Source organism: Sitophilus oryzae, unplaced genomic scaffold (assembly GCF_002938485.1).
Source record: "Sitophilus oryzae breed Bouriz unplaced genomic scaffold, Soryzae_2.0 scaffold_213_pilon_pilon, whole genome shotgun sequence".
NCBI lineage: Eukaryota > Metazoa > Arthropoda > Insecta > Coleoptera > Curculionidae > Sitophilus > Sitophilus oryzae.
In genome coordinates, this window is record NW_022146767.1 from 685,076 (window position 1) to 713,039 (window position 27,964).

Consider the following 27,964-nt stretch of genomic DNA (forward strand, 5'->3'; position numbering starts at 1 on the left):
GGACCACAAAAATTACAGCATATAGAAGAAGACCGAAACCTGAGATGGGACTATGATATTAGGAAATTAGCAGGGATAACTTGGACCCGCATAGCCAAAAATAGACGACAATGGACCCAACTACAAAGAAAGTATCTAAATATGTGTGGGAGGCTACACCATAATTGGAAATGGTTGAATAAGCTGATAATGATGATGATGAAGGCGATGTTGATTGTAATGATAAGCAATTGACAAAGAGCTATAGGGAGGGTTTAGTAGACCTGAAGAATATAACCTAGAGATCAAAAGAGGAAAAAAATCTAACGCAATATAATTTAAGACATTCAAAAAATAACATTTTATTAAAAAATTACTTAAAAATGAAACACAACACAATAAACCACCAAAAAGTTACAGCTATGATAGCGTAAGTCTGGAAGCAAACATCGAAACGAAACATATGAAAACGTGGCTCACCCCATATAAATGTCAACATGATTTTTTTAGTAAACACCTTAAACAAACACGCATTTATATTTCTTAAAAATAAATGTATGTTGCGCACACCATATTTCATGTTTTACACGAGAAAAGATATCATCCCTTATCTCTATTTATTTTTTACATCTCCTGCTACCTAATCTTGTCTGTGCAACGTTCCTATCTAACTGAATTTCACATAAATAAAATATTATGAATGGGAAAATAAATAGATGAATGTGTTTCATAACGTAGAATGAAGGGAAAATAATTTATGAATTATGTTTATATGATTAATTATTTAAAATTACTGCTTATTAATTTTGTTCGTATATTATCTTAAAGTACAATAATTTTAAATACATATAATTTATTAATATTAGATTTATCGTATGCAAGAATTTTTCAAGTCAATTGCGAAATTGCGTGATGCATTATTAGATTGCTGATAAAGTATGTGATGAAAAATTTGCTTCTTACTTTCAATATTTCTTTCCTTTTTTGTATCTTACAAATCTAAAACTATAAATTTACATAATATGTTGCCTAATGCAATAATGTACAGAAGAAAAGATGGTATATGTACAGGGTGGGTCAAATTCGACGCTTTTAAATGGAAACACCCTTTTCTATAGCACATAGACGAAAACTAATATCGGTGTCTGGAGCTCAATTTTCATCAGAAACATGATGGTGAAAACCCCACATCAATATCTGTTACCGTTTCGAAGTTACGGGGTGTTTTTCAAAAATGTGCATTTTTAACAAGTCGCTGTAACTTTTTTGCTATGGAAAATTTTGTATTTCTATGAAAACATTTCCAAATCACCTTTTTACGTAGAATTTAATGATATAAGTATAATTTTTTTAAAATTAATAATTTAAGAGTTATCAACAGAAAAATTTATTTTTTATTTGGGACACCCTCTATATTTTTAATTAACCGAAAAGAATTTAAAATTACCTTTCCAAAAATATAGCACACTTGATATTTTGTTATATTCTCCTTCGAAATACAGAATTTTTAAAAGTTCGCCACTTTTAACTAGTAGGCTTTGGACCCCTTATTGGTGATATGCCCTTAATGGAACTCGAAAACATATTTTTCCAGCAAGAAGAGGCACCGCCTCAGAACCCTGAAGTTATCAGCAAAATTTTGCAGCCAATTTTAAGAACAATTGATGAGCTAACCAAGATCCCAGCCGTTGGCCGTCGAGGCCACCTGACTTAGTGCCCATGGATCTAATCCTATGGATATATTTGCGGACGAATAAAGGTTCCTTATTCTTCCGTATAATCTAGACAAGAATTAGAAATACTTAGCAGTTATGAGAGGGTCTCTTTCACCCCCACTAAGTTAATGAATTCCGCGAGAAATGTTCAGAAACGGCCCCGTCTGTCCATAACAGAAGATGGTCGATATAACAGAAGACGGTCGAACACCTGCAGCAAAATCTCTTGTCTTGGTTTGCTATTTATTTTTATTGTCATCAGATATAGTTTAAACGTGTTGATGTTGGTTAAATATATTTTAAATTGTTATAAAATTCTGCATCTCTCATAGCAAATATTATTTTTGATGCTCACAGCTAGAATTTTTTTGCATTACAGCCGGTGCCATTCAAAGCCTACTTATTTAAAGTGGGCGAATTTTTGTATACTCTATATCTCGAAGAGGAATCGAGCAAAATATCAAGTGTGTTATATTTTTGGAAAGGTAATTTTAAATTATTTTCAATATATTAAAAATATACAGGGTGTCTCATATAAAAATCAAATTTTCTGCTCATAATTCTTAAATTATTAATTTAAAAAAAAATATACTTAAACCATTAAATTCTACGTAAAAAGGTGCTTTGGAAATGTTTTCATAAAAATACAAAATTTTCCATAGCAAAAAAGTTACAGCGATTTGTTAAAAATGCATATTTTTGAAAAACATCCCGTAACTCCGAAACGGTAACAGATATCGATATGCGGTTTTCACCATCATGTTTTTGATAAAAATTGAGCTCCAGACACCGATATTAGTTTTTGTCTATCTCCTATAGAAAAGGGTGTTTCCATTTAAAAGCGTCAAATTTGACCCACCCTGTACCTATTAAAAATTAAAATGATTTTTAAATATGCAAGCGAGTCAAAAAGTACGTCACTTTTAGTTCTCCATCCAATCCTTTAATGTGTATTTTATATTTTTCTAAATAGTATAATTTGTTTAAGAGAAACAACAAATTACATATCAGCTACAATCATAGAAATTATCAATATATGTCAATTTGGCAAATAATGCCTCCAATATTCGAGGTAATTTAACAGCTTAATTGAATATCTTTAAATAGTTCTAATTTCTCAAGTATTTTTTTTTTGGTTTCAGAGTGGATTCAACGGCTGTTAATTTTCCATGCCTCCTAACAGACCAGCGTCCTCTACCTGTCCATTTGGCGTTTCGAGGCATCTCAGTATCAGTGAATGGACGAAGTATACTCCAAGATGTGGACGGACTTGTCAGGCCTGGACAAGTCCTGGCCGTCATGGGACCCAGTGGTTGTGGTAAGTCTACGTTAATATAGATATTTTTCTTAGATACTGTTCTTCTGTGTAGGCCAATTAATTTTATATCTTCAATTGTTGATTTGTTTTGATTGTCTAGAAGATTGTTACTTTAATATCTTTCAGGGTTTTAATGATGACTTATCCTTTTATCTTTACAATTATTCAGTCAACTGTACTATGTTTATTGCTTTCATTTAATTCTTCCTTTTTTTCCATCACCAATTCAATTTATATTATCTACTTCGGCGGATTTTTAATAATTCTTAAATTTTAACAATTCTTAAGTGTCTTTCTTAAATTTAGGTTGTTGAACAGGGGAGTATTACTCATAATAACTGCATTCTTATGATGCCTTGTAGATACTTTGCGAAATTTATTATTTTCTTATCTGTCCTGTGCTATATTGATTCCTGTGTTTTATGATTTTGGTTCTGATATTTTATTATATTTCAGAGCCTAGTCATTATTAATATTCAATTTACATGTTTTTTTTTGTTTTCGTGTTCTTGTTTCAATTCTTATGTTTCTTCATACCACCTTTATTTTGATTGTATGCTTTTTTCTGTTATTTTTGTTGCTGCTAATAATTTTGGAGTTACTAAGGGTACTATTGACATTGGGAAATTCTGATCGTATGGTAGTTTTAAATATTTGTCCCTTTTAATATTAAATAGATTCAGGATTATACAGGGTGAGTCTTAAATAAGTGCAAATATTTTTAGGGGTAGTATATTTCGACCCTAGAAATATGATTATGAGGTTTTTTTCGCAAAAAAATTGAAAATTTGGAATTTTTTGAAAAAAACTGGAAATTTTTTTAGAGAGAGTTTTGAGTTAAAAAGACATTAAGGACCCACTGGAAAAGATCCAGTGGTTGGTTCTCAAGATTTAAGCAAAAAACAATTTTTTTGGAAATTTTCGAAGTAAAATAACTCGGTTATTTAGGACTTATTTTAAAAACGGTTAAGAGAAAATATCTTTCTTTTATCGAGATCTACCAGCCCTAAAAATGTTTGCACTAATATAAGACTCATCCTGTATATCTCAGGTTGATTTTTACTTTCTATTTGCAGGCAAAACCACTCTACTCAATTGTCTCAGTGGAAGATTAAAACTGGACTCTGGACAAATTCATTTTAATAGAGATCCACTTTGCAAAAGGTGGAAGAGGAAAATATGTTACGTTCTTCAACAAGATATTTTTTTTCCTGACCTAACTTTAAGGTGAGTTATTTATATCATATTATTATCTCCATTTTTTTTAAATTTTTATCTTTTTTTTTTCTTGAAGTATTCAATTAATTATATTTATTGTATTCGATTTTTAAATTTTACTTTAAAAATATATGAATAACATAGTAAGCTCAATAAATTATTGTCTGTCAAGCCAAAGACAAAACGTAAATATCATATGACAGTGACAGTTCTTGTCTGTCAGATTATTTCAATTGTTTTTTTTATAATTTTTTGAATATCTCTCTTGGGCCTAAGAATAGATGGACTAATTCTACTAAAAATGCAGATTTTGAAATAGTTTTTATTAAAATGGCTATCGAAAATTAAATAACGAATTGGAATTTTATAGACAAACCTTAGAATATCAAGCAAGACTGAGACTGCCGGACGTTATGTCGCCAGCACAAAAAATGCAATACGTCGACCATATCATTAATGTCCTAGAATTGAACAATTGCCAGGATACGATCATAGGAGACTACTTGAAAAGGGGTCTGAGTGGTGGTGAAAAGAAGAGGGCCAATATAGCCTGCGAACTACTCACCAACCCATCCCTTATGCTATTAGACGTAAGTATCAATGGGCCCCTTGTTAGGCGCAATATCCCACTTCTGATGTTAGAAATCAAATTATAATGCTAGTAACCCACCAATTTATGAAATAATGATTATGTTTAAATTATTAATAAGCCGGGTACTGAATAAGCTGTTATGATATGATTGATGATGACGGAAACAAGTCTTATATTTAATAGTATCATTAATTAATCTTTTATTTTTGGTGTGATATATAGGAACCAACGTCTGGACTGGACTCACATGCAGCTCACAGCCTCATGACCACCCTGAAAAGGTATGCAGTATCTGAGGGCAAGACGGTGGTTATAACCTTGCATCAACCCTCATCACAAATCTTTCACCTCTGTGACAAACTCCTTTTATTGTGCAACGGTAGAACAGCCTATTTTGGTGATACGTGCAAAGTGGTAGACTTCTTTAGCAGTGTAGGATTGAATATCATGCCTCATTACAATCCTGCCGATTTTATACGTAAGTACATTTATTTTGTTAATTAAAAGTTTTTATTTTATTTTAACTTTTATAGTTATGTACTTTTCCTGTTCTATTGTCTACTAAATGTACTACTACTACTAAAGTTTATTTCTACTAATTTTATTTCACCTTAATTTTTACAAGCGGATGATATTTTTTCTCTATAAATTTGGGAATACTGTTTTGTTTTAATACTAAATACAAACAATTTATAGACAGAGTAATTTTAAAATTTCGAATATTCTCTGAAGATGTCTTGAATGTTTACCTCAAATAGATATATCTATATCTAATATTTCGATGGGTTATGTAAAGCACGTAGTGCAATATATTCGCTATCGCATAGCTGGAATTCTAGAATTACATGGATCGCTTGAATTTATTAGACACAAGCGTTGTTAAGTATTCCAGAAGTGTTCTTTGTTAATTTGTTCTGTACTTGCTGTTCACAAAATTTAGTGAACATGTTTTATATTATAATGTTTTACAATTTTGAATTTTTAAATCATTTTGTAGCTGTTAAGGTATATCTGAGTTTTGAAGACAACAGATACGCAATGAGACTAGGTCCTTTATTTGTTAACAAATAGTTAACAAAGCCTTTTTTTTCAATGCTGCCAATGTTTTTGTAAAATAAAATCAAGTTGTACCAACTGCAATACTTCTTTGGTCATTTGTGGTCATCCACTCTCAAAAGATGACAAACTATTTTAAATTTGCTCTTAAAGAGCAGCTGGCACTGAACAACAATATTCTTGTTAGGTACTAGATTTTTACTGCCATGATTATTTTCTTAATAACAGGACTCATAATTCTAATTCATATTTATAGATAAGCAGAGATTCTCAAAATTCCATTCTTAAGACATTTGAGTTTCTGTATCTGATCATTAAATTAACATAAATAAATATTCCTCTTCCATTCCAGTTGAACAAATCAAAGGTCACTCAGAAATCCGCCAAAAAGTAATCAAAGCCGCGGAAGACGCAAGAAAAAACAAAGATTATCCCATAGAATTAAGATGCCACGATGTCCCATACATCACCGAAAAATATGACCATAAAATATTGCCTCCCACTCACGGACCATATCCTAGTTTAGAACGTAAGTCGTTTCTCAATTCATACATCTTTATCCTTATTTTGATAGATGTACTGTTCACAGAAGATGCATTAAATCAAATGGAACCAGACGTCCGAAGATTGTGGCTCGATACACATTCACATGCATCGTCATCGGTCAGTTCGGACACCAGCGATGGCGACTGTTATTTCTCGTGGCCTACGAGTTTCTGGACACAGTTCAAGGTTTTGTCCCAAAGAAATTTCCAGGAAGCCAGGCCTAGGATGTTATCAAAATTAAATTGGGTAAGTAGTAATCGATATAGTCATCTTAAATATGAATATACTAGCGTGTACCCACGACTTCGTTCGCGTCGAATTAATCATTTGTAATGTAAGAATTTCCATTAACATAGAAACTGGATAAATTTTTCTCACATTTATGTCAGCTTGAGAAAAAAACAATATGGCGATATTATTATATAACTTGGTAATATTTGAGGGGTAGTTTCATCTCGTTGGAATTTGACTTTCGAAAAATCCGTTTGCCAAAAATAAGCTTTTTACGTCAAGCAGTTTAAGCAGAATCGTGGTTAATCAATTACCCAACTTTTTGGAACACCCTGTATGATTTTTAAAAAAATTCAAAATATGTAAAAAAAAACAAAATAAATTATGCGTGTCCAAGCGTTTTCCCGAAAGATTAACCGTTTTTTTTAAATACCAAAAAATATTTTAATATTTCAGGGGCGTTTTCACTCTCTTGGAATTTGAGATTCGAGAAATCCCCCCTTATCGAACCTCTACACCCCACAGTCAATCCGTTTGCCAAATATCAGCTTTAAACGTCAAGTAGTTTAAGCAGAATCGTGATTACCCAATGGTCATATTTTATGAAACATCCTGTATACATTTTAACAAAAAATAAAAAAATGTAAATATGTAAAACAACAAAATAAAATATACGTGTTTAAGAGTTTTTCCGAAAAACTCACCGGTCTTTAAATAAAAAAGATTCTAATATTTGAGGGGTGGTTTCACCCCCTTAGAATTCGAGTTTCGAAAAATCCCTTCTTATCGAACCTCTACACCCTAAAGTCTTTAGGGTGTAGTAGGCTTTAGCAGGATCGTGATTAATCAATGACCAGGTTTCTCGAAACACCCTGTATACATTTTTAAAAAATGTTAAAATATGTAAAAAAAACAAAATAAAATATACGTGTTTAAGCGTTTTTTCGGAAACTTGACCATTTTTTAAATAAAAAATATTGTAATATTTGAGGGGTGATTTCACCCCCGTGATACTGGAATTTCGAAAAATCCCTTCTTATCGAACCTCTACACCCTAGAATCAACCTGTATGCCAAAATTGAGCTTCTTACGTTGAGTGGTTTGAGCAGGATCGTGATTAACCAGTGAGTCAGTCACTTAAGGATTTTATATATTAGTATAGATGTTCAGAATGGTTGATATTTGAATGTTTCTTATCTTTCTAGGTCCAAACAATAGGTCTTGGTATACTAGCGGGACTTTTATGGTTTCAACTTGAAAGACGAGAAGAGGCTCTGCATGATATTCAGGGATGGATGTTCTTTTCCACGACATATTGGATGTTGTTTGCTCTTTTTGGAGCACTGAGTTCATGTAAGTCATTATTTACTTTGATCAGTTAAAAACAATGCTTTTATTGTATTTAGTTTTGTGTAAAAATATCGTGGGCTTTGAATCTACGGAGTTAAGCTTCATAGAAACTTTTTACTACAAATTGAAACAAAATAATCTGGTTTTCAAAGTGTATATCTTTGAGAATACTTTAACGTTGATTTAGATACACATTTAACCAATCATTGTTTTCATACTTCTTATTCTTATCTTTGAAATAATTAAAGAAACTTTAGTCAGATATTGCTTATACAGGGTAAGGTCTTAAATAAGTGCAAATATTTATAGGGTTAGTTTTTATTTCGACCCCAGAAGCACGATTATGAGTTTTTTTTGGCGAAAACAAATTTGAAAATTAGGATTTTTTAAAAAAAATTGGACATTTTTTTGTTTTTAGTTAAAAACATAATTTCTTCATAATATGGCAACATAGCTAGTAGATTGAATTTACAAGAAAGAAAACCCAGAGAAGATCTAGTGGTTCTCAAAATTTAAGTAAAAACATTTTGTTTTGGAAATTTTCAAAGTAATAACTCGGTTATTTTGGACTTATTTGAAAAACGGCAAAGAGAAAATATATTTTTCTTTTATCGAAATCTTCCAACCCTTAAAATATTTGCACTTATTTAAGACTCGCCCTGTATACAGGGTGGTCCGAACTGTATTCCGGAAACTTCGGTAGCACATTCTGCAGATAAAAATAAGTAAAAAAGTTCGTATAAATGTATATCCCAAATTACTTAGTTTCGGAGATACAGGGTGTAGAAGTTTCATTTTTATTTCGATTTTTTCTAAATCATTTTTGAAGTAACGTCAATATTTGGATGAAAATTGGTGTCAGGGAGATCTTTGGCATGAGAAATTTGCTTTTGATGTCAATATGACTCCTATTTGCAGGGGCGCCACCTACATGCGTTGTAACCTTTTTGAAGAGTAATAACTTTTCGTCCGTACCTGTATAAAACTACTGAGTGAAAAAATATACATTTCTGTGTATTTTTACGTAAAAAAGTCTCTTGGTTCTAAATATCTTGAAAACGAGCAACCGTTTTCAAGATATTTAGAACGGAAGTAGTGAATACATGTCATTATTGTCAAAAGATAAACATGCTGAGTACATAGTTATTTGACTGAAATGATGAATTTGTGAATAATCATAATTTTTTGTTCGAGGTACGGACAAAAAATTATTATTTTTCAAACCAGTTAAAAGATATGTTGGTGGCGCCGTCTACAAGTAGGTAGGAGCACAGAATATTTAGCTACGCAACAGAAAAATACTCGAAATGAAAGAGCTAAAATTGCACAAATAAAATACTAGATGGCGCGACAACATCATAATCAGAATATAATTGGAAATTTTGAATTTTCGGTTTTAGATCGACGGCACGTCGACGGCCGTGAAGCTCGCCTAAATATGCACAGTTGCCAGATTCAAACAGACTTTAATTGGCATCCCATTCTTTTTCTGGTGTATAATAATTTCTTTCTATTCTTCGTTTCTTGTCAGATACACTTATATTAATTATTCGTTTGGCTTTTAAAATAGCTTTAATTTTAAGTATATTATTAGAAAACATATGCTCTCAAAATACATTTTTAATATACACTACTTTATTATGTTAACTAAGTAAATAACTTTAATAAATATACAGGGCGATTGATAGTGATATTTATTAATGCTGAAACGTTAGTAATGAAATATACGTTTAATAATAATGGAAATAATTTATTAAAATACAGTACAAAAAATGTTAATTGACTAAAAAAATTCTATAATAACAATTTTTTTCTGTTTGCTACGTTATTTATATAGACCTAGGTAGATTTTCAGAAGTGACAAAGGTACAATTAATAATATATTAGTTCGGCATAAAAGTTGCTGTCACGACATCGTACAATAAATTAAAATTCGGAAAATAAATTAAAATTATATTAATTAAACAAATCTTTATAAAGAAACACAAGTATATCAAATTTGGGCCCAATTTAAACGATTTGGTATCGTAATATGGTACTACATTATGGTACCCCTTGATATGCTTCATGGTACAATAATATTGCAATGTCATGAAAAATACGCAAGTATAATATATCAAATACCGTATGATATCGAAAAAAACGGCATCCAGTTGGCTGGGAAAAGACGATCGATGACATTTCCCATATAAATTTACACATAAAATGACAGCGATTTTCATTTCATAGCTATCGCTAACGCCGTTTTATCCCGATCATACGGTATGAACACAATCGAACGTCAGGAAGTGGTGTCATAATAGTAGAATAATACTTATTATATTGACGCCGAATTACAATCAAAATTCAGGGTTCAGGTAGAATCAAACGTCAGGAAGTGATTTTAATTCAGCTCGTAAGATTTAACTCCAACTAACATGGCAAGTTAAATACTTAAACGTTTGAAAAAAGAGCTCTAATCTATTTTAATATGTTTAAATGATGTAGCAAATTTGAAGGTAGGCTTTATCAGGAAGTATTACAATATAAATTACACAATGGCAACACTGCATAATTTTTTTTTAAATTTCGTTTGTAGAAAACTGTTTTCTTTTAAATTTATCGCCCTCTGTTATGTAGTAGTGAAACTACCGCATCAAAATATCTGATTTGGAGACAGGCTTTAAAAGCCTGTCTCCTTTTGAGACCTACGATTTTATACATGTAACCATGTAACGAGGCTTCTGTTGCGTAGCTAGATATTCTGTGGTAGGAGTAATAGTGACATCAAAATCAAATTTCTCATGTCACAAAACTTCCAGACACCAATTTTCATCGAAATATTAACAATACTTCAGAAATTATTTCGAAATAAAAATGAAACTTCTACACCTTGTATCTCGAAAACTAAGATTTTTAGGACATACATTTATATCTTTTTTACTTATTTTTATTTGCAGAATATGTTGCCGAAATTTCCGGACATATTCAATTTCTATATTAAATTGAGTTAGAAGTTAAAAGAAATGTTACACACATAAATTATGTTAAAGAACTCATAATCTGCAATTATGGGTTCTATAACATAATTTGTGTGTGTTTGGTGTACAACGAATATTTCTTCATTTGAAACATTCAAAGGCTTATTATATTGCAAAAATGTTCTGTAGTTTTAAAGATTACCCTCTCCTTTTCTAGTTCCTCCAGAACGTGAAGTGATCAACAAAGAGAGACGATCGGGAGCCTACAGACTGTCAGCCTATTACCTAGCTAAAATGGTTGGAGAGTTACCATTAACAGTTACACTTCCTGCTGTTTACCATTTAATATCGTATCCCATGTTAGGTAGGTTACCGTTAGGCGATCCATCAGAGTTAGTTACTTTTACTTTTTTCTACCCAAAAATAGTATTATGACAAAGTAGGTTTATTTCAATATGAGAATTAGCACGTTCTCATAGACCATCTTTTTCTTTAGTTGGTACAAGATATTTTGTTCAAAATTATGTAATTAAATGTAATACTTTAGCAAGTTTTTTATATGCCAGTCTGTAATCGTTGGTACTTTTAACACAAATATTTATAATGTAGATAAAAATTAAGTTTATTTCTTATTTTGATGTGTTTATTATAATTATAATGTATTTTTTTGTAGGTTTCCATTCACCATTAGTGTTCCTTACTCTACTATGTTTCCTATTACTAAACACAATAGTAGCACAAAGTGTGGGTTTCTTCATTGGAGCTTGTTGCATGGATATGCAAGTAAGTGTTATTAAACACCATTTAAATTTAAATTCTCTCTTTTTCTGATATATCTGTAGCAGAACTTATTCAATAATAAGCTATATACTTACAAATTTAATATGAAAATCTGGAAAATGTGCATAGCTATCCAGTTGGATCATGGCTATGCCTATAATTAAAATAAAAAAATATTTTTACCTGTTTTTCTTTAATTCTAGGTGAGCATAACGATAAGTGCCCTATACACGTTAGCGACACAGCTATTTGGAGGATATTTAGCAACAAACATCCCACCGTGGTTGACGTGGATGAGGTACACGTCCATGGTACACTACGCGTATCAAAATATGCAGATAGTGGAGTTCAGTGATGGATTACCAATATTGTAAGTAAATTTGTTTCTATCTTCGTGAAAAACATTTTTACTGCTCCATATTTAATTTAACACAAATTGCAATCTAATTATTAAAGTATAGTCTGGTATAGTCTATAAAATGAATAACTTTGAATTTTGACCGTTATTTTTTACCAACATGGCAAATATAAAATCCCTCTATCAAAAAAGTTACTGATATTCTTTAAATTGAGTGCCTGAACGAATCAGATAGGTAACTCTTCGTGAAATAGAAAAGGAAAATAATAAAACAAGTGACAGTTCTTTCTTTTCTTGCAAATATCAACACAAAATGTAATAATTGTCAAAAGTAAAATGTCACCCAGCTTTTGACATTTCTAAATATCAGACCAATGCCGTCTCTAATAGAACAGCCTCGGAGCGAGATTTATGACGTCACGCTAGTTAGATACTTACGGATTAATAAATATGTTGTAGAACACATGGAAAACATAATTACTCCTCGTATTTTTGGTTTGTATTTTAAAAATGATATAGTTTACATGAAATATACATAATATACAGTTAATAAATACAATGTATATACGTATTTCTAGCAATAAATACTTTGGCAAATAAACTATGAACCATACAAATGCAGCAAAGATTTACAATATACATATAATGAATAGGTACATAAGATAATAGGTAAAATGTAAAATGTATTATAAATTTTGGGGTTTGAAAATCGATCTAATTTAACAAAAAACATTCAATATCTACTAATAGTAGTATCTACTAATGTATTATTATTTGCATTCACAAAATTTATATGTATATTTTGCAAGTATCAATGTTCGAAAAATTATATTTGCAAATAATACAATATCAAGGCGTCAGCGATGATATGAAATAAAGATCGCTGTCATTTTATATGTAAAATTATTCTAAAATTTTTGATTTTTTTGGAATTTAGGTTCGGGAAAAACTCTGATTAAGTTTTCATTTGGATTTTCATTATTTTTTTGGTTTAAAAAAAACCTTTTGGCTAACATTATAGCCTTCATCAATGTTGTGTCATATGAAAAAAATAGTGTCGAATATAATCCAAAAAATTACATATAAAATATTCACAATCTAACCTAACACCACATAATGTTTACTGCAATTAATAAAGTAATATAAACTTGTCAAAAGATGACCACATATTTTTTAAAATTATTATTCTTAACACTAAAACTATCTACATTGACTATGGAGTACGATTTCAGCCATAATCAATGTAACCAAAAATACGAGGAATAATTATGTTTTCCATGTATTCTACAACATATTTATTAATCCCTAGTATCTAACTAGCGTGACGTCATAAATCTCGCTCCGAGGCTGTTCTATTAGAGACGGCATTGCGTCAGCATGGCCGTAAGTTGCTAACCTAATAAAATTAACACTAGAAAAGCCCGCGGGAACTGTCAAATTCAAAGTTATTCGTTTTACAGACTATACCACCAGTTTTTTTATTATATATTCTTAAAAAAATCTAGCAGTGGTTTCAAGTTTCTATGTGTCAGGAATTAGTATTTTCTATAGTCTTATAAGTAATAACAAATCATGAATAACCATGATAAAGAATATCAAAAAATCATCGAAAACCATGGTTTGAATTTTTAATTGGATTAGTATATGATTCTTTATAACTATTGTTGATAAAGGATGTTTTAATGATACTGATTCATCATGGCTATACTGGGTGCGTCTCAAAAGTGGTCCAAAAGTGGCTCTCTAACTTTTTTATTCTTTCGATTAAAAAAAAACAAGATTTGGTATGGTGGCATATGACAGGATTGATTGACGTATTCAAATATTTTCGGCCATTTCTTGTTTCCCCGGAAATGACTACAAATTTTGATTTTTAAATGACACCCTCGGTTTTTACTTTATTTGATATAAAATGGCACTCTGAATATAATGCCATATCATATGACAGGTTTTGAAATTCTCGCTTAAAAAAATCGTATTTTATTTTTCAATCTAGAGTGTCATGGCTGTGTTAAAATCACTAATATTTAATCAGGGAGTTTTGGAAAAATAGATTTGATCCTCTAATGTTTTTCGTGTTTTATCCTGGCCGGTTAAAAGATGCCCAAATCGTATTTTTAATCATATCTCAATTTTTTCAAATTGAACGAGGTAGCTCATTAGCATATTTGGAAAAAGCATTTTTTTACGAATAATTATGCTTCTTTTATCGAGATTTACCAGCCCTGAAAATATTTGCACTTACTTAACACTCACCCTGTATAGAAATCAGGGAACTACCCTAATGCAAGGTAAACCAATGCAATGCAAATGCCATAATGCAATGCAAAAGCAAATATTGTTAAGAATAAATAATGAACTATAAAGGGGGCCCGCGAAAGCTGGGGCCCCCCTAGTTATATGTACAATACGGCCAGTCCGACCCTGCGTCGATCCGTTATTTTGTAAATACGGGGTATCCGTTAAGGGTAAGGGGAAAAACGAAATTCTCTATATACGAGCAATTCATCGGCGTGCTATAAATAGTTTAATTAACATTACCTTACTTGTACAAGAATTTCTATAATACCTAATCAGTTTTATTATTTTCAATGTTTTTCCACTTAAACGATACATAATTTTTATAAAAATTAAAAAAATAAGGAGAAAAGTAATAAAAATTTAATAAAATCACGCTGTTTTCATCCTATAATGACCGCACTGTTTTCCAAGCTCGGTCTACTGCCGTTGTAAAAAATTAGGATAAGCATGGAAGGATTCTATCTTCTAAGAATTATTATAAGTTTAATTTTTAAATTATTTTCATATTCATTAAGTCCAAAATGCTGCTACTTCAGTTCTTTAAAAATGCATTAAAAATTTATTCGTTTTTGGACTTATATGTTTTGCTTCTAGACCGACGATATTATAAATATTTCTAAATCTGTTAGGGTAATATTCAATTCCATTTTCAAAATTTCAAACAATAAAGGTTGCTATCTCCAAAAATATATTTTTATTTCTTATTTCTGCAAGACGAACATCTGCTATCTCCCTATTGCGTCTGAAAAAAATGAAGTAACACGAAATATTGAGTTTTATTGTTCCCCAGCTAATAAAATTCTTATCTCTTTATCATATTAACGCATGAAAATACTTCCTACATGTGTACATATTTTTTTGTACCGTTTTTTTGCTCTCCTGTAAAATTAGGAATAATGGAGTTAGCAGTTTATCACATTTCACCGACGATATGCTTTATCATTCTATTCAGAATGTCATTTTCTATCAAATGAAGTAAAAAATCCCTAGGGTGCTATTTAAAAATGAAAAGTTGTAGTCATTTCCGGTGAAACAGGAAGTGACCGAAAAGAATTGAATAAGTCAATCAATCCTAATTTATGCCATATACTAACATACCAAATCTCGTTTTTTTATCTAAAAAAATAAAAAAGTTATAGAGGTGAGCCACTGAATCAAATTGCTTTTAAATTGTTTTCTCAAACTGACCAATTTTTTCTTATTTCAGATGTGCAGAAAAATCAAAATTCGCAATCTGCCTTGAATCAGACCACATACCTGTATCCTCAATCCTAGAAGCCCAAGGCACGTACCTACCCCTCTGGGCAAACACCTTAGTCCTAATGGGGTTCTTTCTGGTCTTCAGATTACTGGGCTACATCGTCCTGCGTTACTTCAACACACCCAAATAACACCGACTGTAAAAACTCTATTTTAGAATTTTTACATTTTTTTTCTACGTATCTAACGCTGGAAAGAAACTTTTATTCTTGAATATGCCAAAAAAGATTAAGAATTGAATCTAATATTGTAAAAAAATGTTATTATTATTATTATTAATGTATAGACTGATCAAATTTAGTATAGAAAGGAACTAAATGTCACTTAAATACTACTATGTACTGTTCGTAACATATATATGCTTTGTGATAAATTAAAAGTATATATCTGACCAAGCAAGCACACTGAAAAGAAGGCAAAAAATATCAGGAAAGATTGTTTGTTTTATTGTAGGACTTGAAGTTTTCCAGCTATACTCTGTTTCTTTTCCAGTGTAAAGTTTTTGTTTTCAATGAAACCAAATTGTGATATCTACAATAGTTTTTTCTGTAAACACGCCCAGCTCTAACGATAGTTTTTATTTATTGGATTTCGTTTTTTACACCAGCATACTAATATAATAGTTATACTACACGATATTTTTTGAGAAGTTTTTTACGGATATCATCGACGAGGCATCATACTGTTTCTTCATTTTTGTAAGTGAGTAACTTTTACTTGGGACACTGGTATCGAGTGACTGTAAAAGAGGAGATATGTAGAGATAGGAGGTAACACGTACAGGCTGTGCTTAAAAGTAACTTTGTAACTTTAGGTTTTTTACGTTATTATTTGATAATTTTAAGAGATATAGTTTGTTAGTTAAGTGTAATCATTCCAATTCTGTTTTAATCTATTGTAGAGGTCTGCTTCTTTTCTCGCTTGAGTAGAGTGTACTGAGTAGTACTAAAGCATTTTCGAAAATAAACTTAAAAAATTAACTTTTCTTCAGAACTGTTTTGTGGCAATAAGTTTGTATTACAGATCAAACATAATAAATTCAGTTTTAAATAAATTACAGTATATGAACAAACTTTTGATATTTTGTGGAATATAGTATTACCAAACTTTACTGACTAAGGGTACTCTTTAGTTTGTAAGGTTTGGTATTACAAATAATTCATATATTGATAAACATTTTTTGAATATACAGGGTCTCTTAGGTAAATAAATTTCAGTATTAAATTGGTAGTGTGTTTTTACAAGATACAGAGTGTCCCAAATAAGTAAAAAATATTATAGTTGTATTTTTTTAAATAGAACACCCTGCATATTATTCTATTTTTAGATTCTACGATTGAAATAAAGGTAAATTTGATTAAGGTTTATCACACTTAAACCTTACCGTTTTTGAAATATTTTCAATTTTATGAAATTGCAGGAAAAATTTTAAGGCTTTATTTCTCTCAGGGTATCAAAGTTTTTAATACCAAATATTTATTGAAGATTATTTATTGATCAGATATTGTGTTGCAATAATAAAAATTTTACTACCTTATACAGAGTGTCCAAAAATTTATATTAAATAATTACTAGCTTTAAACGGCAATAACTTGTTTAATTTAAATAGAACACCCTATATATTTTACGTAAATCAGATGCACAATGTAATTGTCTATCAAATTTTATTGTACCATTTTTTACCCATCTCTTCAAGTTTTCGTAGAAAATGCATTTTTTTATAATTTAGGCCTCATTTATCACTATACCCAAAATATTTTTAAATTGTAGCTCTAATTGACCTTCAACGAACCCAAAACTTACAATTTGTGAAAATCTAATCGTTTAGCTACAATACTCCGTGTCGTATGTGGTGAACAACCCTGTATACTACCAGTTAAAATACTTGCACTTATTTCTGGGACACCCTGTTTAATGGTTTAGCTATTTCTATATTACTTTAAACGGTTTGTTTTCGAATTTGCTTAATGTATATTTTTGGAGACAATTGGAGCAGAAATGAAAATGCACAACGTGCCTTTTTTTTAAAAAAAATATTCTTTGTGCCAATAACATATTAAGTAATTCTGATATGACCAACCAGCTAAGGCTACTGCCACACGAAATGTACTATATAAGCATGGAAATGTTTTTAAACTTTCCAGTATTAAAAAAAATATAAAAAAAATAAATTAAAGAATTGGGATCTTTTTTAATTGTTGAGTGCACTATGACTGATGATGTGTGATACTGATGAAGTATAGATAGGAATGGTGCTACTAAAAATAATGAAAATTGTGTTCTGAAGCAGGAAATTTATGAAAAAACTTCCTTTTTCTCATATTTCTTGTCAATTAACTATATATGTGTGTGTAAAAAAATTGGGAAGCTGAGTTTTGCACGAGAGAAATGATTTTTTGTTCTTTTCAATTTGCTTCACACCAAATAAATTTTAATTTATTTTGTATAAAGATTTTAAAGCATCATATACTGCCTTATATAAATTAATACTACCTATATTTAAGTAGGTTTAAATCGTTGGCAATAATTTTATTATTTCAAAATACTGTATTTTGTGATTTTTAAAATGCATTTTAATCGCTTCATAAATTATAAGACTGCTTCCCTTCGATGGAATTTCCTGTACATTACTTTTCATAAATTTCCCAATACTCATTCTGTATATTAACATTTTAACATCACCCTATGCATTTGTAAAATCTACTTTATATGTATTCTATGTTATGTATAAGTTTTTTTTATAGTATATAAAATTATACCTGAAGAAAATGATTACCATTAAGTGTTCCATCACGATTAGTCAAAGACAAAGCCTAAACTTTTCGATACGGACGCATATCGATTTTTTTTGTACAGATATTATATTTATTTTTCTTCGTGTGTGTTACTCTTAAAGAATTAGGCTTGTATTATAACCATATACATATACAAATACATACAATTTGCCTTTTTTGTTATATTTTTGTTTAGTTTGTACATACATCTCATTTGTTATATAGGATAATCAAAAAGGGAAATCTTTTCAAATTTGTATTTTGTGATATTTGTTTTTTTTTTAAACGAAAAACAACGGTTAAGAAGAGCAAGTTAATATATTTATAGGTGCTCCCCCGAAATTTTAAATGTTTGAATAGATGAAATTTAATATAAACGTCACGATATGAGATTACATATTAAAAAAAATCAAATTTTAGGAATTATTAATATATATCTGGATTCTGACGGGACACCAAATGACTTTTAAGATATAATCTAATATTTATCTAAAATTCTATACGTATATCTCTTATATTTAGGACAATAAAAGGTAAATAGGTACATACAGGTTGTCCAAAATTGCATGGACCAAACTCAATTAGTATACAGTATGGTTAAAAATGAGATTATTTTATCAAATGTATGATTTATGATTTATTTTTGATCATCGAAACATTTGTTTGGTCCCTCTGCTATTTGTAACACTGTATATTACAAAACATACTACAATATTAAGTTTTGAAGTGACCAAATTTTAATAAAAAAATACAGAAACGTTTCGAGGCAGTTTGTTCATTTAAAAATTAAAATATAAAATGTACCAGAGTCAAAATTGTATAAGAAACTTGTTATTAGGCAATATGTTAAACGACATTTTTAAACCATTATCAATGTTATACGTGTGTATTCTAAATTTTAAACTAAAATAAAAGACTTTTTGCTTCAATTATTATATCAATGTTCTAAAATATATAGGTATAATATTGTAGTTTACTATTTCAGACTTTTAACTAAAGATATTTACTTATGTTGAAAAATGTAAGAAATCTTTATAGTTTCAAGTCTGATTTAACTTTGTCACATAATACAGACCAAATCTTATACTGCCATTTTTATATAAATATAATTCCTTAAAACTACATACATTACATATATATTAAATAAAATCGCATGTTTCAAATAATATTATATCAGGTTTATTCATATCATCACCGGAAACTCATCCTTTATTTACCCCCTCTCCCCCCCCCCTCTATTTTTTCCACACCCACTTCCTTTATATAATATATAAGTAATATACCTATGTTCTATATTATTTTTGATTTATATATTTAAATAAAAATATATTATTGTACAGACATTTAAGAAAGAAATACAATGTATTTAACAATGTTATGGCTAGTCCTAGCGTCCACATTTATTTAGAATTTTTAATAATTTAATATAAAATAAAGAAATTTGATTTCAAGATGATGGTTTTTTATTTATAGACATTACATTTAAATAACAATAACAATACAGCAGCAAAATATCCGATACTATTAGTTATATTTATACTATTACCTTCACCAAAATGTTAACAAACAAGTAGGTATTTCGAAAATCATGACGCTGAAACAAAATGACTAAAAAAAGATTAAATATTCAAATATAGAAAAATTTGTTTTTAAAGACGACTTTTTTAAAAGAAATAAACAACAAAGCCAAAAAGTTCTCAGTAGGTATGTGTTCTGTAATGTAATTTGCTCTGTATAAACAATTTTATATTACTCTGTATACTGGTACTATATTTTTGTAATATTTAATTATACACAGTTATTGATGGTACGATTACAACTAAAAGCAGAGCTAAAAGGGGGGATTGAAACACGCAAAGATCCCCATTCATAGTCGCATATCTTGGAGAACCATCTCCATTAGCCATCATCAGTGGCCAGGGTACTACTACTACTAGTACTTGCAAGGTCAACGCGCCGATCAGCCGATTAATACAATGGTGCTACTTACATTTTAGTGCAAAAAGATGTATTTAACAGTTCATATTTTGGTATGTACCGCTTCTACTCATTTTTTTACTTGAAAAATCATTTCATAAAGTACTGGGAAGAAACAGAAAGTGGAAAATATACAAACAAGTACGAATCAAAACATTTGCTTCTCTGAAGTTGTGTCGCCATCTATAGAGTTAACAGATCAAGTAGCTAGAGGAATTTGTAGAACATTGTATTTTTGGTTGCATAATACATGCTATTTAAATTTGAATAATATAGAAATAGGAAGTAAATACCAATTTTAGTATTTTCTTGTGTAATTATTAATTAGGATTGATTGATTTATGAAGTAATATTTATTTTATTATTTTTGTTTGTATTTAATTTGTTGATTATTGTTCAGAAACTTGAATCATCCAACATAGGTCATAAAGGTCACCAAATTGTTATCTATTTTTTTGCGGAAGATATAATAAAATAATTCTAGTAAATACTTTATTGTTTTTACATGTTATTGGCGACACAATTCAATTGCAATGTCTTGGAATATTAAATATTCGCTATACAAAATCATTTTATTAAAATTTACGTTCACATTATCCAAATGAATATAAATGTTGTTATTGTATTAAAGTTATTTTGTTTGTGATAGTAACATGATACCTGGACCACTCAGAAGATGTAGGAAAGTTTTGCCTGTTACATTATTTAGTTTAACTGTAATATTTTTGTTAATATGGAGGTTTAGATCTAAGAACAACGAGATACATCCCAAACACATTTTTAGGTAAGTATTTACTGTAACAAGCATGTTCTAAACGGTAAATCTTAAGTTGGTAGTAAATAAATAATATAATAATGGAAGTAGTTTTAATTTAGCAAAATTATAGCTGTGGTACGGTTTGTTAGTCAGCACTACCTACTTTTTAATTTGTTAACACTTAGATATTTAGTTCAAAATGTCCATTTTTATACAGAAGAAAATGTAGCAACAATTTTAATGCTTTATTTCTCTAAGTGTATTGAAATTTTTAAAACCAAATATTTTATAATTAAGGTTTTCTATTAACTATATATTGTGTTGCAATAATAAAAATAATACTACCTTATACAGACCTCCTGTTTTATCAAAATACCCAAGGAATCATTTGGCTACAATACTCGTGTCGAATAGCGTGAACAACCCTGTAGATTAATTTGACTGATATAATTAAAAAAAAATTAAGAGTGTGAATTACTATAAAATAAGATATTTTATCTTTTAGAGAAAATCAAGAAGAATATGTAGATAAGAACGGTATCAAGGTAGTTATAGGGCACTATGTAGGAAATCCGGCAAGAACAATTCCGAATGCATCTTACGATATGTTAAATGAAAACAAATTTGACCCCCAACCAAATGCTGGAAGAAATGGCAACCCTGTTATGACTGAACCAAAAGATTTACTCGTAATGCAGCAACTGTTCCAAATCAACAGATTCAACTTGTTAGCTAGTGATAAAATACCTCTAAACAGAAGTCTGCCAGATTTTAGAAGAAAAAGGTATTGTCAAATTATTAATTCTATAAAAAATAAGTTTAGAAAATTTATTTTTTTTTAGATGTAGTTTACTATATAAAGACTACACTTCTTATCCCAAAGCTAGTATAATAATTGTGTTTCATAATGAAGCCTGGTCCACACTGTTACGCACTGTTTGGAGTGTTATAAATAGATCTCCCAAAGAGCTGGTAGAAGAAATAATTTTAGTTGATGACGCTAGCGAAAGAGGTAACATATATCAGTATTTTTGAGTAATAATTCTTCAGGATGAATATATTTTTCCAATACAAAACAGTACCAATAACTGATAATGAATAATTAATAATATTGAAATTTTTAAATGCGTGTGAATTTTCATTTCTATTTGTTTTAATGCTAGTATTTAGTCAGTAAATATACAGCCAACTTTGTCTCATATTAGGGGACATAGAAAATATTAAATATTTTCTTGACAAACTGGTGACTGGATTTTTTTTTATTTCAGAATTCCTAAGAAAACCTCTTGAAGACTACCTGCTCACACTTCCAGTCAAAACAAAACTCATCAGAAGCAAATCTCGAATTGGGTTGATCAAGGCTCGACTCAAAGGTGCCGCAATAGCTTCTGGTGATGCTTTGACATTTCTGGATGCTCACTGTGAGTGTACCATTGGTTGGTTGGAAGCTTTACTGTCTGTGATAAAGAACAATAGAAAAACCGTGGCATGTCCTGTGATTGACATCATTCACGATGATTCGTTTGCGTATATAAAAAGTTTTGAGTTGCATTGGGGAGCTTTCAACTGGAATCTGCAATTCAGGTAGATGCTATCATAATTAATTATTAAAAAATGTCTAAACCGCTTTCTCTATTCGCCGAAATGATTAATAAAAAATAATTAATTTTAATTAACTAAAAAATAATTAATTTTGATTAATTAAAAAAAAATTGGTGCCAGGAGGCACGTATAGCCGCCCATACTGAAATATCTTAATATCTCGAAAACTGCGACTTTGACTGATTTTGATGTTATTACAAATTTTGTTGCAAATATTATTCCTAATCTTAATCTGAAAACCGCGTTTCGCTAGCTACTGTAATTTTGGAGTTACGATTTTTTTTAATTTTTAACCCCCTCCCATACCCCCTCCCATACCCCCTTCCATACCCCCTCCCATACCCCCTTACCAACCCCCACCCTCACCAAAAACTGATGGCCAGATTCTCAGGTGCCCCAGTATTTTTGTGCCAAATTTGGTTAAAATCGGTTCAGCGGTTTTTGAGTTATCGTGTGACAGACGGCAGACGGACAGACGGACAGACGGACAGACAGACAGACAGACACCATGAAAATATTTTGTATTTAGGTCATTTATGACCCAAATAACTCCTTTTGAGTGAAATTAAAAAAACTTTTTTTTTTGCCGATCTTCATAGCCTTCCTAGTCGGCTAATAATTAATGAATTTATTTTTTCAGGCGAAACAATCATTTTTTTTTATTTTATCTATTTTTTTTGTAGATGGTATACTTTGGGTGGACGTGAGTTGAAACAAAGAAAATTAGATGCCACCAAGCCATTTCCATCACCCACCATGGCTGGTGGACTTTTTGCTATAGATAAACGATATTTCTTTGAAATTGGATCGTATGATGAAAATATGAACGTATGGGGTGGAGAAAACTTGGAAATGTCTTTTAGGTATGTATATGTCTTTTAGAACGCTAGCTATATACTTGCTTTTTATTTTGATAAGGAACAATCCCTTAATATTTTTACAATTTGTTTTGGGACACCCTGTATATTTAAATTATTTTTTCGACATAACATAGAACCTGATAATGGATTTTATTTTTTTATATACCCAACAAATTCTTAAATAATTAGCTATGGATTTCTGTTAAGCTGTTTAATTTTTTATACAATTAAATCCTTATAGCTGAAGGTCTATAATGCGTAGGAAAAGATATTTTAAAACAAATTATGTATACTTAGATCTATATTATACAGGGTGAGTCTTGAATAAGTGCAAATATTTTCGGGGCTGGTAGATCTCGATAAAAGAAACACATTTTTTCTTTACCGTTTTTCAAATAAGTCCAAAATAACCGAGTTATTTTAATTTAAAATTTGTAAAAAAAATTTTGTTTAAATTTTGAGAGCCACTGGATCTTTTCTGGGGTTTCTTCCTTGTAAAATTTAATCTACTGGCTATATTATTTGCCATTAGCTATGCTTGCCATATTATCACGAAATTTTCAAATATTTTTCGAGAAAAAAAACCATAATCGTGTTTCTGGGGTCGAAATATGCTACCCTTAAAAATATTTGCACTTTAAATAAGTGCTTACTTTGTATTATAAGACTTATTTTTAACTTTGTATTATAAGACTTACTTATATATATATATATATATATATATATATATATATATATATATATATATATATATATATATTATATATATATATATATATATATATATATATATATATATATATATATATATATATATATATATATATATATATATATTATATATATATATATATATATATATATATATATATATATATATATATATATATATATATATATATATATATATATATATATATATATATATATATATATATATATATATATATTATATATATATATATATATATATATATATATATATATATATATAAAATCAAATCATATATATATATATATATATATATATATATATATATATATATATATATATATAAAATCAAATATATATATATATATATATATATATATAAGACTTACTTTGTATAGGTATAGATTATTGATTATGTTTAAACATGTTATATTTATATATTATATATAATTTTAGAGTGTGGCAATGCGGTGGAAGAATTGAAATAGCTCCATGTTCACATGTTGGACACATCTTTAGGAAATCCTCTCCATATTCTTTTCCGGGAGGTATGTATAAATAATTGTTGTTTAAACACATTTTAGAAAAGAGCTAATTTTGTGATACTAAAACTAAAAATACCGGATAATAGAAAAAAAAAACAATGTCAAAGACTGCTGGGGACCGACAATCGATAAAATTTTTGGCGAGGTCAATCTCTAAGCATTATTTACTAAAAATTGACCCAAAACTATACTCCAGATACTTGGTTAGTACAGGAATAGAAGAAACAATTACTATATACTCTTTTGTGTCTACGCTAAAATTAAAATTTTGGCATGGCTAGAAAAACTTTAAATGTTATCCATATAAAATAACAAAAACATATTATTATATTGAAATATTAAACGTTGGGGAGGGGGCAATGATAGCAAATTTTAATATATAGGTACAAATTTATCAAATAGATTCCTGCACCGAGTATTAACTATTAACTATAAACTGTGCTCTGGGTCTAGAGTTAAATTTCACTGGATTTTTCCTCCACTTGACTTCAAAAGACACAAAACACACGTAATAACACGAATCAAAATCCGTCATCTTCCAAAACGCAGGGTATTTGACATAAGTTGACACAAAATTATAACCTATAATTCGGCAAGACTTTGACAAGCCTTAAAAAATCTAACAGCGAGTTCATACGCATCGGCTTCCGTTTGTCCTTCATCGTTCCGTCAAGCCAATAAAATTGAAATATGATCTGTCATTTTTGAAATAAATCAATAAAACTGGTAAAGAACAACAAGAGACGACGCATGACGGATTTATATTTAAACCCATCCATAGTTAGCTTAAAAAAATTTAGAATTTTTTTTTAGTAAAATAAATAGATTAGCATGGACGTCATCTGCTTTTCTTCTGTCATCGTTTGTCGAAATCTTACCTGAAAAAAAAAACTATCGTAGAGTATCTATGCAGAGTATATAAAATTACATGATTTAAAAAATTACACAATTCGTCGATAAAATAGTTCAATTTTACTATTTATTAATATTGTTTTAGGTATAACTAAAACTCTTTTTGCAAACCTGGCTCGTGTGGCTTTGGTTTGGATGGACCAGTGGTCTAATTTCTATTTCAAATTCAACGAGCAAGCGAGATTAATGAAGGACGACCAAAACGTCACTGCGAGACTGCAGCTAAGAGAGCGATTGAAATGTCAGAATTTCGAATGGTACCTGGACAACGTTTGGCCGCAACATTTCTTTCCCAAAACCAACAGATTTTTCGGGAGAATCAGGAACATTGATGAAGATTTGTGTCTTCTGAGGCCTGAAAGGAAAGGATTGTCTAATCAGCCTATGGGACTTGCTACTATTGACAAGTAAGTTTTGCTTAATTATACACAGTAACACTAGCAATTGCACAGAACTAATGCAATAACAGTGTAATAGAAACTAAAAATGACTTAAAGAAATTTTTTTCAGGGTACTTGGTGTGTTAACTTGCTTGTAGGTATTAGATTCCTCTCACTATCCATTTAAAGTACGTTATCTAATGCATACTACCTGTTCTTACAACATGAACATGGTGCAGAGACTCTAACATTAACCAAGAAAACAATAAGCAAAATCAGAATAAAGCAAAGAGCAATTGAAAGATCAACGTTGGGGCAATTATCATCTTCAACAAGCCACTAAAGTCCACTGCTGGACCTACCTCCGTCGTTTGCTGCCATAACTTCTCAAAAAGGGCATAATAGACTATTGTTAAGAGATTGATAATCTAAGTTCCCTAGAAACTGATCTTAGCGCAAAACAGGCAGCGCTTAGTTTCTTTGATATACTTCGATGTGCAAGTCACATTTTAACCAGTTGTCTACAACAAGTCCCAATTCCATTTGAAACTAGTATTTTCTCTATGGCATCCATGACTTTTGTTCTGTCTCGCCCGCCCCCCGTACTTCGACATTCGGTACTGTGTCTCTGAGAGATAGCCCCAACATTGATCTTTTCATTGCTCTTTGCGTTATTCTGATTTTGCTTAATGTTTTCTTGGTTAATGTTAGGGTCTCCGCACCATACGTTAGAACAGGTAGTACGCATTGATTGAATACATATGTACTCTGTAAACATATCGGAAGTGGTCCTTTGAAAACGCATTTCGATCATCCATTATTGTCCCAAGCCAGTCCTATTCGTCTGTTGAGCTCGCAAGTTTGGTTATCGCGGCTTATACGTTATTTCGTGTCCCAAGTACGTTTCAATACGTGGTCGCTCCCAAACAATTCCTTAGGGTGTTATATTGGTGTAATATGGTATAAATGACCTTGTTTTTTAGATTTTTTTGTAACTATAACTTACCCTATGACATATTTTTAGATGTCTTAGTGGAATAACAGAAGAAATGTTTGTGATGACATCCGAAGGATTTATCATGACCGATGATTCGATTTGCCTGGATGCTCCAGAGAAAACAGGATTAGGACCCTTAAAAGTGAGGATTATTGCTTGCAGCGGATATTCCAGACAAAAATGGGAATATAATAAACATGTAAGTGAAAAGGTTTAAAAACAAAGTCAAATAGTTTATTTTGTTACTGTTAATTGTTACAGACTAAAGAACTGAGACATTCGACAAACCAGAAGTGTTTAGATATCTCAGTATCGAAGAAAATGCAGGATGGTCTGATTATTACGAATTGTGATGGAAGAAATAGTCAAAAATGGAGTATGGAGAGTGTAGAGTGGAAATAAGTTTAAATTTTTTTTGTACACTGACTCATAACAATAAAATATATTTATTTTTGTATTTTTTGCTTAATGAATAAATTGTCCATTTTTTATTTTTTTTCTCATCTCTTTTTTTCATTTTTATTTTTAATCTTTAAGACTAACGCTACCGTAATAAAATACTTATACAGGGTGTCAAAAAAACATGTGCCATCTCTCGTGGGGAGATTCCTCACGTAAATATAAAATTTATTTTTTATATCAACTTAGGTCCGATTCTGCTTGGTTTCGAAGCTACAGGGTGCTAAAGTCTAAAAAACGCTACGCCACTGAATTTTTTTGTTTTCTTCAAAATTGTGTAGGCGGTTTAATGCCAATTAAGAGTTATCTCTTGGTATTTTGTCGA

At 30.1% G+C, this 27,964-nt stretch overlaps 2 protein-coding genes across 5 annotated transcripts in view; both read left to right on the plus strand.

The window, feature by feature from the left end:
* The window catches only part of LOC115884201 (ABC transporter G family member 14), a 268,509-nt gene extending 251,601 nt beyond the window's left edge, over positions 1-16,908 (plus strand). For 3 of the 4 annotated variants that reach the window (XM_030902697.1, XM_030902696.1, XM_030902699.1), the window contains 10 exons: positions 2,837-3,012; positions 4,089-4,239; positions 4,601-4,820; positions 5,045-5,300; positions 6,231-6,670; positions 7,861-8,008; positions 11,183-11,329; positions 11,639-11,748; positions 11,949-12,115; positions 15,612-16,908. In XM_030902697.1, coding sequence (XP_030758557.1) covers positions 2,837-3,012; positions 4,089-4,239; positions 4,601-4,820; positions 5,045-5,300; positions 6,231-6,670; positions 7,861-8,008; positions 11,183-11,329; positions 11,639-11,748; positions 11,949-12,115; positions 15,612-15,795 — 1,999 coding nt within the window. In that variant the 3' untranslated portion in view covers positions 15,796-16,908. The remainder of the gene's footprint in view (positions 1-2,836; positions 3,013-4,088; positions 4,240-4,600; positions 4,821-5,044; positions 5,301-6,230; positions 6,671-7,860; positions 8,009-11,182; positions 11,330-11,638; positions 11,749-11,948; positions 12,116-15,611) is intronic. The other variant, XM_030902698.1, reaches the window with a different exon arrangement.
* A 3,411-nt stretch (positions 16,909-20,319) lies between these two features.
* LOC115884217 (polypeptide N-acetylgalactosaminyltransferase 3-like) lies at positions 20,320-27,668 on the plus strand. Its single transcript, XM_030902719.1, has 10 exons — positions 20,320-20,468; positions 21,065-21,199; positions 21,678-21,956; positions 22,015-22,184; positions 22,441-22,756; positions 23,458-23,637; positions 24,803-24,894; positions 25,889-26,210; positions 27,208-27,379; positions 27,442-27,668. Exons 2-10 carry the CDS (start codon positions 21,069-21,071, stop codon positions 27,580-27,582), a joined length of 1,803 nt encoding a protein of 600 aa, XP_030758579.1. The 5' UTR covers positions 20,320-20,468; positions 21,065-21,068; the 3' UTR covers positions 27,583-27,668.
* The last annotated feature ends 296 nt before the right edge of the window (positions 27,669-27,964 follow it).